The sequence below is a fragment of the Paramisgurnus dabryanus genome, chromosome 3, assembly GCF_030506205.2.
Source record: "Paramisgurnus dabryanus chromosome 3, PD_genome_1.1, whole genome shotgun sequence".
In the NCBI taxonomy this organism is placed as follows: domain Eukaryota; kingdom Metazoa; phylum Chordata; class Actinopteri; order Cypriniformes; family Cobitidae; genus Paramisgurnus; species Paramisgurnus dabryanus.
The window spans coordinates 51,670,880-51,690,175 of NC_133339.1; the positions used below are offsets into that span (position 1 = coordinate 51,670,880).

At 38.8% G+C, this 19,296-nt stretch overlaps 1 protein-coding gene across 1 annotated transcript in view; it reads left to right on the forward strand.

The window, feature by feature from the left end:
• Positions 1 to 9,341, forward strand: part of ern1 (endoplasmic reticulum to nucleus signaling 1) — a 39,987-nt gene extending 30,646 nt beyond the window's left edge. The window contains exons 16-22 of the mRNA XM_065263670.2: positions 2,881 to 2,980; positions 3,320 to 3,519; positions 3,675 to 3,822; positions 3,915 to 4,042; positions 4,749 to 4,872; positions 5,028 to 5,095; positions 7,791 to 9,341. Coding sequence (XP_065119742.1) covers positions 2,881 to 2,980; positions 3,320 to 3,519; positions 3,675 to 3,822; positions 3,915 to 4,042; positions 4,749 to 4,872; positions 5,028 to 5,095; positions 7,791 to 8,156 — 1,134 coding nt within the window. The 3' untranslated portion in view covers positions 8,157 to 9,341. The remainder of the gene's footprint in view (positions 1 to 2,880; positions 2,981 to 3,319; positions 3,520 to 3,674; positions 3,823 to 3,914; positions 4,043 to 4,748; positions 4,873 to 5,027; positions 5,096 to 7,790) is intronic.
• Positions 9,342 to 19,296: the final 9,955 nt, after the last annotated feature.

Consider the following 19,296-nt stretch of genomic DNA (forward strand, 5'->3'; position numbering starts at 1 on the left):
TAATATAATTCCCTTTGTGGAGAGCAGGGTGGGCTTCAAAGTTCGCGGAAAACAGTTGCTGACTGTAAATGCATCCAGTAGAAATTGTTTGATTTTAGGCACCTTAAATGTGATTAAATTTAACAAAATGATGATTTATTACTGGAAGACATCCATAAGCACAAAATCAGAGTAAAAATAATATAATTCCTTTTGTGAAGAGCAGTCAAAAGTTTGTGCAAAACGGTCTGTCCTTAAATGCATCCAGTACAGATCATTTCTCTCACTGGCTGGCTGTGAATGCATCCAGTACCGAGCATTTGATTTTAGGCACCTTAAAAACGTGATAAAATTTAACAAAATCATGATTTATTACCGGAAGACTTCCATAAGCACATGAAGAATAAAAATAATGTAATTCCTTTTGTGAAGAGCAGTCAAAAGTTTGCGCAAACGAATGCATCCAGTACAGATCATTTCTCTCACTGGCTGGCTTTGAATGCATCCAGTACAGATAATTTGAATTTAGGCACCTTAAACGTGATAAAAGTTTACAAAATGATGACTGATAATCGGAAGACATCCGTAAGCACAAATGCAGAGTGAAAAAATAATATAAATCCTTTTGTTGAGAGCAGGCGGGTGCGCGTCAAAGTTCGCGCAAAACAGCTGGTTGTGAATGCATCCAGTACATATCAATCGATTTTAAGAAGCTTAAACGGGATAAATATTTACAAAATGATGATTGTTTATTGGAAGACATCCATAAGGAGAGTAAAAAAATTATATAATTCCTTTTGCGGAGAGTGCGTCAAAACTCCGCCCACAATATTGACTGTCTGACTGAGTTGCCTGTTGAAAATATTTCGTTTAATATAATAATGTAAGCGGGAGCAGGCGGGTAGGATCTATATGAACGGAGCTTCCAATTCAAGCCTTAATAGCCATTTGACTGACACATAAAACAGATCCATTAGACAAAGCAAATAAATCAGGTGTTGTGCCGAAGTCTGTTCCCCCTATTTTTCCCTTCAGTGTAGTGTTTTTTATAGCATTTTCATCACGTTATAGGTTTTATTATTTATATATTTAAAGTTTTAATGGCTACTGAGATGTATATGTGAGCATTTCTGTAATGTATCTGTATTGTTCTTAATGGTAAGTCAATTATTTTTACAGTATGAATCATATTATATGTATAATATATATTTATTATGTATGCAAACATTACATTTTTAAACAACCAGTAAAGGAAAAAAGAAAAAGACAGGCTATATTTTAAAAGAAATACCCTAATAGAAAACTGTCAAATGTATGAAATATTTAATAAATTGTATTATAAAATACATGATATTATTGCCTTTTAGTATAACCAATGAAAATCTTTAATCTTTCTAAATGTTACGTGATGAAAACGCTATAAAAACCCTACAATAAAGGGAAACATAGGGGAAACTGAGTTTGAACAGAAAAGAAAGGCGCTTCATTAGGAGCTTTGTCACTCTGCTGCTGGCTGTACTGTTCGTCCTACCGGTTGTGAATGCATGAAAAATACCTTTTAATCCAAGTTCATACTCAAATAACTAACACGCATTGACATTAAACATACTGAATGAATAAAAGAGAAAGCATATCACTTCCAAATACGTTAAACTCACTTTTAAGAAATCGCTGCCACTGGCAGGGATGGCAGGTGACGTGACCTACCAATGGCAGGGATAGCGGGTCACGTGATCTGACGGGTCACGGGACCAACAATCCCCGCTACAGGCAGCTTCCAATCAGCCACTGTCAGGTCACGTGACCCGCCAGTGGCTGCCCCTGCCAGCCAGCTGAAGATTGAACCCCCTCTCTGTAAATATCAGATTTCTCATCGAGGTGAAATGCGGTCTCGCGATATCAATATAAAGTTGCGTTTGTGTCAAAAAGTTTGCTTGCATTATATTATACTGTAATCACATACGTTAACGCACACATCCACGCAAATCAGATCCAACGTCATCCTGACGAACACACGCATACATTTGCTTCTCTTAATGGTTTGTGAATCGGGCAGTAATGCTTGGGATTACAGAATAATATAATGATAAACACACACATTCATGGATCTGGTTTGTGAAACGCTTAGCTCTTGACTGTTAGATGCTTTACCAAAAGAACTATGCAAAATAAGACAAATGCACTTGACTGTCTTTCCAGAAAGTCACAGCATCATTTGAATTAAGTAACTTTAATGTAACAGTATCCACTTTAAATTCAGCGATCAAATGTTGTAATCAATAATTAATCTGTATTAAATTCCCCCACTAATTATTCTATAAACATTAAACATGTTTTGACCAATGGCGAATCTCATTTATCAAGTTGTGTATGTGGTTTGTGTGCCTTATTATTATTATTATTATTATTACAATATGTAACCAAAGATTTTACTAAAAGGGCACAAATTTGTTTACAAGAACAAAAAAATCCTCATAGATTTAGTCACTTATTTTTACTCTCAAAATGCACCACATTGATATATTTACCTTTAAATGCACAAGATGATTTTGTTCAGTCTGATGCAGTGGCAAGACTACATAATGGTCAGGGTGGCACTTGCCCAAGCATATTGATGATTGGCCACTCAGATCGATAAATTTTGAGCCCAAATTATATTTCAACTGTATTTCATTTTATGCGTGCATGCGTGCGTATGTATGTCGCCACGTCATGGTAGGTGTGTCGTATATTTTCCTGCTTTTTTGTCCTTTGCCAATCACACCTATGTTTTATATTTCAACCCTGATAATTTACCATACATTTTAGGTCGATTAATGTTCATATGGAATGTTTATAGAAGTTCATGCTTTTTTTTACAAATATAAGTATTTTTTTACAATGTAACGTTCTACTTTTTAGTATGTTGAACGAAAGGATTTTAATCGCTATGGTTTGGAGCCTGTGGCACTGCTGAAGCAGACAATGTCTGGACTGGCCCATTTACATTCTCTTAATATAGGTAACCATCATAAATATCAGTTATGAAGCCTTATTTAAAGGCGGAGTGCACGATTTCTGAAAAACGCTTTGGAAAAGGGAGTCAGGCCAACTACCAAAACAAACTTGTAGCCATTCAGCAGTAAGGTGCGTGTCTATAAAACGACACTACTGCTTGGATTGCGTATGTGTGGGGTGGGTGTAAAAAACGTCTAGAATCTATTGGGGTAGGGGCGTGTTTGTTGATGATTTCACATGTCAACATTGGCTTTCAAAGATCATGCACCCCGCCTTTAAACCTTATTATTACTGAAAGATTAAATCTATTCAATATTGTGTAATTGAGATCATTGGCTTATAGTTCACAGAGACCTGAAGCCACACAACATCCTGGTATCTATGCCAAACACACATGGACGAGTTAAGGCTATGATCTCAGACTTTGGTCTGTGTAAAAAATTGGCAGTGGGTCGACACAGCTTCAGTCGGCGGTCAGGAGTCCCCGGCACCGAGGGCTGGATTGCCCCTGAAGTGCTCATGGAGGACGCAAAGCAAAACCCTGTAAGAGACAGAATGCACATTATGTTTTCGTTTTTTTATGTTGTGCCATGACATTACATTTTCTAACTTTATTTAGTTAAATGATTCTTTTTTCGTCACCAAAATTAAGTCACTGCCAGCCAAGCTTTGTAAAAATCTTCTCTTTCATATTGCAGACCTGCATGGTAGACATTTTCTCGGCAGGCTGTGTGTTTTATTATGTGGTGTCTGAAGGACAGCATCCCTTTGGAAAGTCATTGCAGCGTCAAGCAAACATTCTACTAGGAGCATACTCGCTGGACCACTTACAACCCAACACTCACGGTAGGACCACCACATCACCTTCCTGATTTAAAACACCAGAATTGACCTTGGGACAAGACATTTCATTTTAAGAGTTATGTTGTCTTGTGCAGAGAGCATTGTGGCCCGAAACTTGATTGAACAAATGTTAAGTATGGACCCAGAGAAGAGGCCTTCAGCGGAGAGAGTCCTGAAACATCCCTTCTTCTGGAGTCTGGAAAAGCAGCTGCAGTTCTTCCAGGTTGGTGAAAAAATATAGCATAGCATGCAAACCAGTTAACGACAACTACACGGAGAACAGTACTGAAAGGACCCTGTCAAATACAAATTACAAAATACTATTTTGTATTTAAAGGGGACAGAGAATGAAAAGCCATTTTTACCTTGTCTTTGTTGAATAATGGTAGTCTACCCACATTCACGAACATACAAAAAGTGCTAAACATGCTAAACATCTCAGTCTCATAGAAATTCCTCTTTTAGAAATGTCAGCCAGAAAACGGCCCAATCTGAAAAACTGATGCTTATGACATCACAGGCATCTCCCTGCCCCTCCACTTTAAAATAATTGGCTACATTTTTAGAGTGGCAGCAAAGTCAGCCAATCAGGAATGAGATTGCAAGTTAAGCCGGTGCAAAACCACTTGTTTAAAATCCCCCACCCTAATAGAAGCTTCCTAAAAACCTCTCTCAGATAGCTCTAAGGCATTACAGAACCAAACAAAACATTTTTTGTCTACATGTCACATCACAGAACAAGGATAAATACTCAGTTCAATCATTCTATGTCACCTTTAAAATACATGTATCAAAATACTCCCCATCCCCGTTAATACGCACTATAAAGCAAAACAATTAGTTTTTTCTGTACATTGTTCTTGGTTGCAAAGATTCTTTTCTTAGTTCTGTCTGAACATCTTCAAGTTCAAATTTGTGCTGTCTAATAGGATGTGAGTGATAGAATTGAGAAGGAGCCATTAGACGGACCAATCGTGAGGCAGCTAGAAAGAGGAGGGCGTGTGGTGGTAAAAGGTGATTGGAGGGATCATATTACAGTGCCTCTTCAAAACGGTGAGCATTATGGAAATGTAAAAATAATATTCAGAATTGTATCTAGTGGTGTATTACTCAGTTTAAGAGTTTGTACATTCTGAAGTCTCTTTAGATCTGTCCAGTCTCGGTCTTATTAACTTTTTGTCTCGACCAACCTAAATTTGTAATTACAGATCTACGCAAGTTTCGGTCATATAAAGGTGGATCAGTCAGAGATCTTCTACGTGCCATGAGAAATAAGGTACATCTTGACACTATCCACATTCATAAGCAGTGTATACTGCTGTTGTGTTCTGTCGCTGTGTTTTTAGGACTTATATGTAACTGTGTAATGGGCAGCAGAATTTCTCAATGCTCTCATATGAGCCACAGTCAAACGGTCACAATCAAATGATAAGGAATCTTGTCAAACTTTAGCTGATCCAATCCTGTTCCTTTAATGCCGAAGTATGGTCTGTTTTTCACATACGCGAGGGTCCCCATATAGTACAAGTGATGCGATTTTCATCATCAGAAGAGTTGTACACACACTGCCGGATTTTTGAAACCCTGCATACATTGTAGGCATAGGTTGCTCTTAAATATGTAGGATGTAGCCCAGGAAAAGCACTGCATTTTGCACTGAACGTCTGTGTACATGTACGAGTCAAATAAAATAATTTTCAATGCTTTGCATTCAATCGTTTGCATACACATTAAAACTCTTATTTACTCCTGTATTCACAAAACATTTTATCTTACCACTAAAATAGCAGTAAAAGTTTGCAGTAAAAGTTGCTCTAGGAGAAAATTTTGTGCTAAGGAATTGTTAGAAATCTCAAGCTAAGAGAAAAGGCGGGGTGGACTTCATTGCTATGTTAAGAAGTTGGAAAATGAGGCTTATATAATCAGTCTGTTAATCATACTTGTAAAGCACCATATTCATTGCTGTAGATTCAGCAATTGGAATCCTCTTTTTTCTGTGGTACTTAAAGATATTTATATAAACACTATTAAGGAGAGTATTCAGTTCAATTTTCTATTCAATTTTATTTATATAGAGCTTTACATTAACCCTCTGTGGTCTAAGGGGTTTTTAGGGCCCTGGAGAAGTTGTCTCACAACACTGTGTTCAGCACAAACTGGGCTACAATATTATATTATAGTGGCGGCAATGGCTCATGGTTCATGTAGGTTGTCTACAAAACCAGAATGTTGGTGGTTCGATCCCCGGCTCCACCTGACCAAGTGTCGAGGTGTCCTTGAGCAAGATACCTGACCCCAGCTGCTCCTGATGAGCCGGATGGCGCCTTGCATGGCTGACACTGCCGTCGGTGTATGAATGAGTGAGTGAATAGGTGAATGTGAGGCTAATTGTAATGCGCTTTGGATGGCCATTGGTCTCTTAAAGGCGCTATATAAATGCAGTCCATTTATCATTTTACCATATGAGCAACATGTATGTTCATGTTTGTATTTTTGAGAGAAAAATGTTTATGCATGTTTTTGAAAAAGCAAAATTTTTAAGTCACTGATATAACTCCACAAAATTCATTCTAAACATGTTTTCCCAAAACTTTTCAAAACAGGATCTAGTAGTCTAGAGTTTTTTCTTCAAAATAATGTGTTAAAAAAAATCATTCTGCCTACTCATTTACATAAAACAATATATTGATTTACAATTTCTAACACTTTTGCCTGGGAAAGGCTGTATGCGAAGAGGCGTGAAAGCTCCTGAATAATCTGTGATTGACAGCTGAGAAAACAAAAGACTTGCATAATAAGCCTTTTAGGAATGTAACAGGAATGTAACTTTCTCCGTAGTAAAACCATAATAAGGTTTACTTTGGATTTTACAACAAAATTAGAATAGAATTAAAAATAGAATGTGTGTGTATATGTATATATGTATATATATATATATATATATATATATATATATATATATATATATATATATATATATATATATATATATATATATATATATATATATATATATATATATATATATATATAGTTTATTTAATTTGTTAGAACTATCTTGTATAGTTCTATTTGTTATTTTTGTTTTGATTTTTGTATACACCCCTGGCACTTTTGAAAGGTTCGCATTGTTAAAGCAATAAACAAATAGCAAAATCAGAACACTGAAATGAACAATGCAGGGCTCAGTGCTCATTTATTTAATTTATTTAAGTCAATAAAAGAGAAGTCACTAGGAGAAGTCACACAATACCAAACGTTTCAAAACTTCTTGTAAACCTTCTTTTTTTGTCCTCCATGCCTTTTCGGTGTTCTTTGGCTTTGTTTAGCTGGGATTACACACCCTGAATTTTCCACTGCGATTTCCATGGTGCGCTGCCCTAAGTAGATTGTGTTGGTCATTGTGGAAATCATCTGTTTTTGGCCCGTGTTATTTAATTTGCACTTTTTTTAGTAAATAACCAGATATTACCACTCCATTGTAATTATTACCAGATATTACTTATGCACTTTTTTGGAATTGCGCTCTCACGCTAATTTGCCCCGTTTAGTAAATCTGGCCCTATGTATTAATAATTAAACAAGTAAATGTAAATCACATTTACAGCCTCATACGTGTCTGCATTTTAAACAATTATCAGACCACCATAAGGGTTGCTAAATTGGGATGATAAAAGTTGTGAAGCAACTGCCTGATATGCCTACTGTAAATATTTTACGTCTAGATAACTGATCTTATTTGTTCTGCCTTACTTAATTCAAGTTTATTTTTCACATTGATCTGAGATTTAGAATGAACGAGTTTGTTGTCAGATCTGTGTGAATTAGCCTTTACACTGCTTATGATGTACCTTATTTGTGTATTGCTTTTAAAAGCATTTAAAAAGTTTTTACAAGATAAACAACTATATGGAATCAACTTTTACTCCTAACTGATTTCCTCATATCTATTTCATCTTTGTTTCCTGCAGAAGCATCATTACCGGGAGTTACCAGAGGAGATCCAGCAGACGTTGGGATCTATTCCAGATGACTTTGTTTTCTATTTCACATCCCGCTTCCCTCTTCTTCTGCAGCACACACATCTGGCCATGCGCTCTTGTGCTGTGGAACGACTTTTTCTACCCTACTACCACATTTCTGAACTGCTTACACACATCACACCAACACAAAGTGTTCCACAGACTCCGCCCACCCAGTCAGAACCCTTTGGTCTGTTATCATCCAATCAGATAACAGCAACACCACATGCATTGTCTGCAATGGAACTCTCACCTGAGCCCAAAGCAGAGGACATACAGCCCAGCCCAGTACAGGCCAGTGATGCACCGGCATAAACGGACACATCCCTGGGATGAAATGTTTTTATTTCTGTGTGGATGTGATCTGGGCCTGCAGTGCCCAGGCTATATCACCACAGATGCCCATCTTAAGTGCCTTACGACAACAGCTGCTCTGAGGGTGACCTGGAGATTCCTGGTGCAGGTCAAGTGGAGGATACTGGGATGAATCTGTTGAGTTGTGTTTGTAAACAAATGCTGATGGTAGTCATTTTTTAAAAAAAGGACTTTTGTAAAGTATGTTTACTGTGATACACACATCTGGAAGATGGTGGATGTTTTTGTTAAACATTTGAAGTGTACACAAACATTTCTACTGTGCAGTGTTGGTTAATGCTGCGTTTACATTCCATCAGAATTGCTGTATTTACAAGTTGGAATTTTGGGAAAGCTCTGACTTCTTTGAAAACGACAGAGACCGTGACATTGTGTTCAAAAGATATACAGTAATAGTTACATTTTTGGACTTTTAATATTTGAGCAGATTTTACCTGATTTGCTTTTCAGTTTTTTAGCATGTTGATAGAGCTTATAAGATGATTAAACTTAGTAACGAATGGTTTAAAGTCATTTCTGAGTTCAGCTCAGATATCATGTAAATACAGTAATTCTGCCATCATGTGAAGGGCTCAGTGCTCATACCATTGAATTGATTTTTGTATTGTGCGTTTTAAGTTTAAGTGGCAATTGTGCCTTTTAAATGACACTGTTGTGTATCTTGCAACTGAGCTGAGGCTGTGTTTTGTGGTTTTGCCCTTGCTATTGCTGCTGAAAACATGTCTTAATCAACTGTATAGTATGCTTTTAAAAGTCAAGCATATACTTTCAAAACTACGATTTTTATCCGGTATTACGCTTCAGTCATGCACTTTATTTGTTGGCATACTTTTTCAACAAAACATGCAGGACAATATATATTTATTCTTATTGATAGGGGTATTCTCTGATTATTGTTGAGTAGTTTTTCAGATTATTTACATGAATTGATATTTAAGGAATACATGAACTGTGCAAATACATACCATATTATATAAAACAGGTCATTTAGAACAGTTGAAACATTCCAGGCAGAGCTTTTATAATGTTTCATGTATTTATCATGTTTTAGATATTTTTTATATTTCTTTGGAGGAACATGATGCATTTTTACATGTAGTGTTAATAAAAGCTGCTATTGTTTACTGCCAACTGTTTTTACCAACCTCTTTAATTTGTAATATATACCAAGAAAGCCAGATCTGCTGTACACGAGTCCTATAGGTAACCTATACATAAACATACATAACTATTTCCAGTTTCCAATAGTATTTGTAAATTAATGAAGATTCTATGGATTGTGCTAAGCTACGCTAAAAGTGGTAGCACCAGACCCAGAGATCAGCTGAATGGACTTCAAAACTGTAAGAATCAAATGTTCAAAACAAGTGTAGTGTCCCTTTTAAATACACTTCTTTTTCATTATTTCAATGCTCCAGATACTACATCAGCAAAAAATGACCACTTTACCAGCAAAGTGTTTTTCTCACTGTGCAATGGTGATTAAAGCTGGCTAGCTTAAAATGCACTCTTCACAATATCCATGCTCCAGAGAGTACATCAGCTAGAAATAACTTTATCAGCAAAACACACTTCCCAACTGGGGCTGTAACGATTATGCGTGTTTTCTCAATAAATTAATTTGAATGAATTGCGGTGAAATCCCGGCACATCCGAACGCCAGGGGGCGCTCTCATGCAGAAACTCCCTTTGTGCCACAGAAGAAGTACCATTACAAACCCCATTCCAGGAAATGTCTACAGGAATATTTATATCGCTGTTCTTCAAATAGTCAGGTATTTTCATGATAATAGAGAATATTTTAAATTATTTTTATTAAACGGGTGTTGCTTTTTAAATGCACGTTATAAACGACTCAAACTCATGATGATTTTAGATTGATAAGGATTTACTACTGAACAAATGCTGTAGTACACACACAAGCTGTGCATGAAACAAAGAATCGCAGCCTTGCGATTCAGAATCGATTTCAGACAGGCATTTTAATGGGAACTGCGATTTAATCGTTACAGTCCTATTCCCAACTAGAAATGTGTTTTTCTCACTGTTGTTACGTCCATTAGGACATATAGAGGGTTTTCACGACGCGTCATAAGAGCGGAAGACACCATATTGGAGGCACTCCGCATCACAACAGAGCACAGGCACTGATGTATATCCCGAACGTCGTCAAGGAAAATGGTTAATTATTGCCGTGTTTGAGGTTGTACCAATAGGACAGATTGAGAAAAACATTTGGAGTATTACCGACTTCCAAAAGTTATTAAAAACCAAGGAAAGGAATGCAAGAAATTATTAGAGGAGGTGCTTGTGGTTGGCGAAGCTCAGGAAAAATAGTAACGTTAGTATTGTATTAGAAATATGATTGAAGTACATAAAGTATAAAACAATTATGCTTCTACTTGTTGTGCTTTATTTAAAAAGTATTTAATATGTAATTTTAGTGTTTGCACAAAATGTACTTAAACACAACTAAAATTTGCGCTGCAATGCCTTAATGCCAGTGTGCTTAAATGCTCATAACAAATTTTCTATTGTAATGATAATAATATTTTTAATAGTAAATGGTAAAAACCATTATTGCTTTTATTGTTTTACTGTGTGCTTATTTTACTGTAAAGCACTTTGGTAGGACACTGAGGCTGAATCCGAAATCGCATACTTACTGTGTAGGTACTGAATTTCATTGGGTACCTACTTAACGTGCGCTAAGGCAGTATGTACATTCGCGTTAAGTATGTACAGCATTCGCCATGTTGACGTTATCATGTGACATATGACGTAGTAGACTTGTTCGAGTTCATGCGGAACCACAAGAACCGACAGGAGGTTGACATCACAATACCGCGAGAGCAACTCGAAATCAGACTTCTCTGTGTGATTTCTGGAATCGCTTTCACGGTACTTTGATGTCATCCAGCTGCTGGTTCTTACAGCGGTGCATAAACTCGAACAAACCTAATAACAGACATGAAAACGTATGCGTGTGTATGAGGGACAGGTGCACTAACACCTGATTGCATCAGTAACTTGATCTGTAACAGTGTTACAGATATATTACACATTATTTTGTAGGGGACAAAATAAGTAAAACAAGCAGATTGTAATTTAGTATCTATTGTCAGATGACAGCTGTGCTTGAATACAAACAATGCCGGCAATGTGATTATATACATTTTAGTGAAGCAATCTCTTGTATTTACTTAAAACGACAGGAAACATGAATAAAAAATGAATGAATAAAACCATCACAATAAATGAAAACGTATTGAAGTGAATCCCATATGAAACAAAACTTTATTCAAATGTATTTTTCTAACAAACCATCACATATTTACTGTCAGCTCAACACAGCTGTGACAATTCTACAGCTTTATTTTCATGAATCAGCTTAGAACTTTGTGGTATATCCTGGGTCTGTGCGTGAAGTCAGGGTGCTGAGGAACAGTCCTGTGTAACGTATCAAAATCACCCGATTGGTTAGTCTCCGGTCGATTGCTTTGCTTTCCCGTGGCATCATGGGAAAGCTGGGATAGAAGTGTCCATCCGATGCACGCTTCAGAATCGGGGCGGACTCAGTAGGGCATCCGGGGATTTCTCGCCTACTGATTTTATGGATACTGAGGATTCGGACGTACTACTCTGTTCACGTGCCGTTTCCCCTACTACATTTTCAGTAAGTAGGCGGTTTCGGACAATACTCAAGTACACGTGCCTCTGAATCTCGCGAGAAATAGTCTAAAATCCCGCTAATTCTCGCCTACCCTTTTACGTATACTGAGGTTTTGGACATACTATTCGTTCGCCTACTGCTTTTTGCCTACTATATAGTATGGCAGTATGCGGTTTCGGATTCAGCCTGACTATTTTAAAATTGCTATATAAATAAAGCTGACATTAACATATGGGCTCGGCATGAAAACCAGGTAGTTGACTATATCGGGATATGCAACTGAAGGAAGAATCGCCGGGTCGTCACGGATCCTAGAAGAGGGAGGTAACTCGTGAGGATCTGCACCGCCTATTGTAATTTCTCGAAATATCGTGCCTTTTCTTGTGGTCCAAGTCCTTCCCTATATGCCTTTGCATCTTGGATGCGTTTTCTGTTGTTTAGACATGTCTACATTCACTTAAAGTATCCAAAGCGCACAATACTCCATTGTACTCCGTTCAGTTCTTTACACCGAGTGCCTCCTCAATGGCCGTGCATCCGGGTTACCGCCCAGAACGTGACATCAGGGAAAACCCTCTATAGAGGATTTTGTGGGTATTACTGTTATTTTTGTATTTTACTGTTTCTTTTAGAACTTTTTTGATTCAGAACGCAGCAGCAAGAGCCAAAGAGGCCGCACGCCACTGCTCTCTTTCTCAAGTTACATCGGCTTCCTATAGCAGCTTGCATCAAATTTAAAGCTCTGCTCCTGGCCTTTAAAACCACCACTGGGTCAGCACCCCCTTACCTTCACTTGCTTATACAGCCTTATGTACCCTCTCGACCCCTGCGCTCTGCCACCGAGCGCCAGCTGGTGGTGCCATCTCAAAAAAAAAAAAAAACATTATTGTTAACCTTCTCTGGAGCTGTTCCACAACTGATCTGCTGACTCTGTAGCTAAAAACCCATCTCTTCCGCCATTTCCTCACCTTCTAATATAAGACTTACTATCTTTCCTTTTCCTTTTATTCTTGATCTCTATCTATACATTCTTAAAAAAAAACTAACCCATGGCTATGTATACTGTGTTGGACTTGATGAGACTATTTTCAGTGCACTTATGTATTGCTGTTCTTGTGTTGCTATAATTGCTTCTATTGTTTACTTCATTTGTAAGTCGCTTTGGACAAAACCGTCTGCTAAATGTAAATGTTCTTTTCCCATCTTTGTAAGTGTTGCTTTGCTCCTCCCACTGTCTGCTTCGCTTGCAGTGCCACCTGATTACAATCTAACCTCGTTAAGGAGAGCATTTTAAGGAGAGACCTGTGTGTGTGGAAGAGAGAAGGTGTCCTGCTCCGCTGAGGTCTTAATGCTAAACGAAGTGTAGCATGTTGTTGTCCTCAGATGTGTGTGAGGTTTAATCTTGACTGTGTGCTTTTCCTCACCTAATGTTATTAGGTTTTTGAGGTTCAATTTTATTGTCATAACTCAGTACAGGTACAGGGTAACGAAATGCAATTAAAATCAAACCAAAAGTGCAATAGCAGCAGTGCAAAAAGGTTGCATAACTGTAGGACATAATCATGGACTATATATATATATATATATATATATATATATATATATATATATATATACACACACACACACACACACACACACTCATAAGTTAGGCAAATACATTTAAAATAAAGCAAATAAGATATGGTATGAGGAATAAAATCAGCAGGGATTAGAGTTCAATAGAGAAACAGCTCTAGGAAGAAAACTGTTCTTTAGTCTGCTAGTCCTTGCCCGAAGGCACCTGAAATGCCTACCGGAAGGCATGAGAGAAAACAGTGTGTAGGCAGGGTGAGAGGGGTCCTTATGGATGCTGCGAGCTCTGTGCAGACAGCGTTTCATCTGCGTGTGCTCGATGGCAGGTAGTGGAGTCCCAATGATACGCTGGACGGTTTTCACCACCTGTTGCAGTGCCTTGCGTTCTGCAACAGTCCAACTCCCATACCATACTGTAACACAGTTGGTCAGGATGCTTTCTATTGCACAGCGATAGAAGTTCATCTGAATAGTCTGGGAAAGCTTATTCTTCCTAAGTGTTCTCAGGAAGAAAAGGCGCTTGTGAGCCTTTTTGACCAAATTAGAGGTGTTGGTTGTCCAGGACATGTCTATCGAGATGTGGACCCCCAGAAATTTAAAACTAGAGACACGTTCAACAACCGATCCATTGATGTGGATGGCGTCGTGTGTGCCACCTGTTCCTTTCCTGAAGTCCACAATGAGCTCCTTAGTTTTGGTGTTGTTGTGGAGCTGGTCATTTGGTGCACCATGTGGCCAGGTGCTTGATCTTCTCCCTATAAGCAGTCTCATCATTGTGGCTGATGAGTTCAATAAGCGTAGTGTCGTCTGCAAACTTGATAATAGAATTAGATCCGAACACAGGCTTGCAGTCGGAGGTGAAAACGGACTTAGTACACAGCCCTGTGGTACACCAGTGTTTAGTGTGATGGACGTTGAGCAGGTTGGACCTGATCAAACAACCTGGGGTCTGTTGGTCAAAAAGTCCAAAATCCAATTGCACATGTGGGTATTGATACCCAGGTCTGCCAGCTTAGCTATTAACTTGTTTGGAATAACAGTATTGAAAGCTGAACTAAAGTCAACATACAGCATGCAAGCATAAGTATTTTTATTGTCTAGATGTGTGAGCACAGAGTGCAATGCCATGGAAACTGCATCCTCTGTGCTCCTATTACTACGATAGGCAAATTGGTATGAATCTAGTGTGGATGGTAGGGAGTCTTTAAGGTGTGCCAGGACCAGCTGTTCAAAGCACTTCGTAACAATAGGCGTAAGTGCTATAGGGCGGTAGTCGTTAAGGCACATCGGGCTGGAATGTTTTGGCACTAGCACAATGGAGGTGCGTTTAAAGCATATTGGGACAACTGCTTGAGCAAGAGACAGATTGAAAATGTCTGTAAAAACACCAGCTAGCTGTTCTGCGCATGCCATGAGCACACGTCCTGAGATGTTATCCGGTCCCGCAGCCTTGTGTGTGTTGATCCGTCTCAGTGTGTTGCAGACATCTGTAAAGGAGCGTGTGATTGGCAATTGGACAGCTGAGAGTTTAAACTTGGTGGCAGTTTCATTGTTGTCTCTTTCAAAGCGAGCATAAAAATAATTCAGCTCATTCAGGAAGTTGACATCAGTGGTTACAGGGGTAGAATGAGAGGGTTTATAGTCACTGATAACCTGAATACCCTGCCACATACGTCGAGGATCAGAATAGGAAAGGTGTCCTTCTATCTTGGACTTGTAGCAGAGCTTAGCTTCTTTGATGCCCCTCTTCAGATTTGCTCTGGATGTACTATAGGCCTATGCGTCTCCTGATCTGAAAGCAGTATTGTGTGTCCTCAACAGAAGTCGTACTTCCCTACTCACCCAGGGCTTCTGATTTGGGCATATGATGATCTGCTTCTGGGTTGTAACACAGTCAGTGATGTTATTGATATAATCCAGTACAGAGGAGGTGTAACAGTCAATGTCTGTGTGAGAGCCACTGGTGGCTTTAGAAGCAAACATACTCCAATCTGTTTGTAAAACCTTTCCTGGAGTATTAAATCTGCCCCCCTCAGGCCATTACCTTTAGTAATACTGACTTTAAGTTTGAATGATTAAAATCACCTGCAACAATAAATGCAGCTTCAGGGTGAACAGTCTGTTGTTTGCTGATGGCTGCATAAAGTTCTTTCATAGCAAGCTTATCATCAGCATCCGGGGGAATATAGGCTGCCATTAAAAAAGTGGAGGTGAACTCCTGTGGTAGGTAAAACGGTCTGCATTTAACCATCAGAAACTCAAGGTTAACTGAACAGTGACTCCCAACAACGGAAGAGTTTGTGCACCAAGCTTTATTAATGTAAATGCACAATCCACCACCCCTGGTCTTGCCGGAGCCATCATGTTCTATCCGCCCGGAATATGTCGCATCCCACTAACTCAATAGCGTTGTCCGGTATTCCGCTGTTTAACCATGTTTCCAGGAAAATCAGGACATTACAGTTCAAAAGTTTCTTACTGTATGTGATGCTGAGTCGTATCTCCTCCATTTTGTTTACCAGCGACCCTACATTGGCAAGAAAAATGCTGGGTAAAGAGAGCCGATGTGGTGTTGACTTTAGCTTAGCTCTTAATCCTCCGGGCTTCCCCCGCCTTTGTTTACGGTCTCGCCGCCGTCTGCGAGCACTTCCGCCCGGCCGGGTAGAGTGCATAGCCTCGGGTGTTTTGCAAATCTCAGGAAGGAGTCGCAAATAGTCCATAAAACTGTCGGAAATCCACAAACCAATATCCAAAAGCTCACATCTTGTGTACGATCTTAAGACACAACTGTTTTGTACAAACAGATTCTAGATGAGCAGGAAAAATACCGCAATATTGCAAAACTGGAGAGACCTCGAGCCTCGCGATTTACTCGCGCCACATTTTTCTTATTAGTTGTATAGAGATTTGCTTAAGTGTAGATTTGAGTAGTAATCTACTGTGCTTTCTGTCAAAATATGATTTATGACCCCCTGCAATCAACCATGATTCATGGCCCCACACCTATCTATTAAAAATTATACACATTGGACAGTTTTGAGTGATGTTTTTATGCATTTTAGCCAGCCGTCTGACATCAAAGCGTAACAGGAACTCCCATCCCATCCCAACTTATTCTGCTGTAGATGGAATGCTCCATATTCTAGGGGTCAAAGCCTGCGTGGAAATTCATCAAACGTTGCACTGTTCACCCACTAATAGGGAATGTGAGCTGGGATTAGACCGTCGTGAGACAGGTTAGTTTTACCCTTCGGCATGGCGTACCGCCGAGTTCCACGGCTCTAGGTGCTTTCCTGTCTCGCATGAAGTCCCCCCTGTAACTTGTTACGCGGCAGATGGAAAGCCCTTTATTTCGGAGGTCAAAGGTTGTGGGGGCCCGAAACTACACGTCATTAGGTCTTATTTCAGAATTTGAACAATTATAAAGTTGACTATTATTCTTAGTTAATCGTAAATTGTTGTAATATGCTTATGATTTGTGAATGTAATGCTCAGTTAACTTAAACTTGATGACGTATATACAATCTGCATATGCAACCTGCATATGCAACCTCTAGAGGCTGCAACCTTACGATTGAGAAACGGCCAAAGATAACCGGCAGGCCGGATAAAGATGATTGGAGGGCCGAAGTTGGCCCGCGGGCCGCCAGTTGACTAGCCCTGTTCTGGGGGTACCGCTGAGGACCCACATGTCAGGGTACAGAGTTTCGTGGCTCTAATTGCCTCCCAAGCTTGTTTGTACTTATAGATAAGTTACAACTGGAAGTCCAAAACTGCATCCAATATACACTCATCGGCCACTTTATTAGGTACACCTGTCCAACTGTGCGTTAATGCAGATTTCTAATCAGCCAATGCTCTTGAAGTTTAAGTTTCTGCAACTCCAATAAACGATCCTTTTCACTCTCTTTTGCCTTATGTTCCAGTTGCATTTGTAACAGCTCTTTATGTTGCTCAAACGTCAATCCACTATCAGGAGACGACGACATGCTTGCTGCCACAGGTATAACTGGAACCGATAGCCCTGTACCACTTGTGTCTATTGGTGTATTTCTAGGCAACACTTGTTGGTCTTTTAAATGTTCACGAATAAAATCAACTATTTGCTCTTTTTTAGCAGATTTTGACAACGTTAATCCAATCATGTAATGATCTGCTACATTAAACAATTGCTCTTTTGTTAAGGCTAATAACAAACTCTCTGATGGAGCGCTCAAAAAATCATGCAACGCGCTCATAATTTAGCACTTAATCCACCTTTCAACACTGTATCAAATCAATCACAAACACAAACTAAAGCCCTCAACTCAATCTAAAGATCAGTCTTCCAGATTATCCAACCATATACATGTTTTTAAAAGTAAGAGTTGGGTCTAAGATAACACTCAAATAATTAAATTCATCCACATTTTTAACTGTATGCCCTTTTACTAGGACCTCAGGGCATTCTTTAAGTTTAAATTTTATCGTCATGGTTACCGTCTTTTCAATATTTAAAGTAAGACATAAGCTATGTAATCCTTTCACAACCTTATGCATTACATTTGTTAATTTTAAAGCAGCCTCTGTAGCATTCTTCCCATGAGTGTACAGCAAAGTATCATCTGCATACATTACCATATCATTACATACTAGTGAAAGGTCATTTATATATGTACTAAAAATCAGCGGCCCTAAAATCGACCATTGCGGGACCCCCATTGTACATCTTTTTAATGGGGATAATGCATTGTACATTCGTACGCACTGATGTCATTTACTCAAGTAGGATTTAAACCAATTTTGTGTATTTAGAGAAAGATTGTAATGTGCCAATTTGCCTAATAGTAACTCTTAGGGCTGGGCGGTATGAAGGTATACTCCGTTACCGCGGAATAAAATGTCAGACGTAACAGATTTTTCTATTCCGTCTATTCCGTGGAATGCAAATAAGTGGGCGTGGCTAACTCTGCCCTCCTGCATGTTAGACTGAGTGTGACAGAGAAACATGTAAAAGAATTCACTCATAAAAAATTAACAAGTTATTTCTTTAATTTTTATAATAAGTGCCAGTGAATCCACCGCGGGTATCGCAGCAAGACTCTCTCTCTCTCTCTCTCTCTCTCTCTCTCGCTTGCTCTCTCTCTCTCTTTTGCTCGCTTGCTTGCTCTCTCTCTCTCTCTCTCTCTCTCTCTCTCTCTCTCTCTCTCTCTCTCTCTCTCTCTCTCTCTCTGTGCTCATACAGCAGCCGGCCGGTCTCTCGCGTGCAGAGGTCTCTCTAGGCAAGCGCAAGGAGCTGCGACGTCAAATAAAGAATTCTTCTCGCACATAATGCTAATAGTTGTAAAGTTTTCTGAACTTTAAGCAAGCTAAGACAAAACTCGCATTAATATCAGTGACATGTGCGCCGCTAGAGCGATGCAGTTTGACGCGCCATTTGCTTATACAAACATATTTGATCGGAAAGACGAGAAAGAGATGAAAATGTAAAGGTCTAATAGAAAGTAAAGGCCGTCAAGACCCTAAAACAGACTTCATGATCATCACATCATAGCACCTGTCACATTTATAATATCTAGAGCTTCGTGTCTCATATACAGGTATTTATCCTGTCTGTAGGTTTTTGCATATATATTTATACCTGTTCATTTGACATATTGCCTATTTTTAATGTAATGTATGCATAAATACAAAATACAATGAAGGCATACTATAGCTTCAATAGTCTATAAAATTAATAACTCAATTATAAACAAGATTCTGTCTTATCAAGACTTAATCTGTTGTTATCTTCTGGGCATTTTCACTTTAAGATTATTAACTTTAAATTGCTCATATTTTTAAACGGCGGTG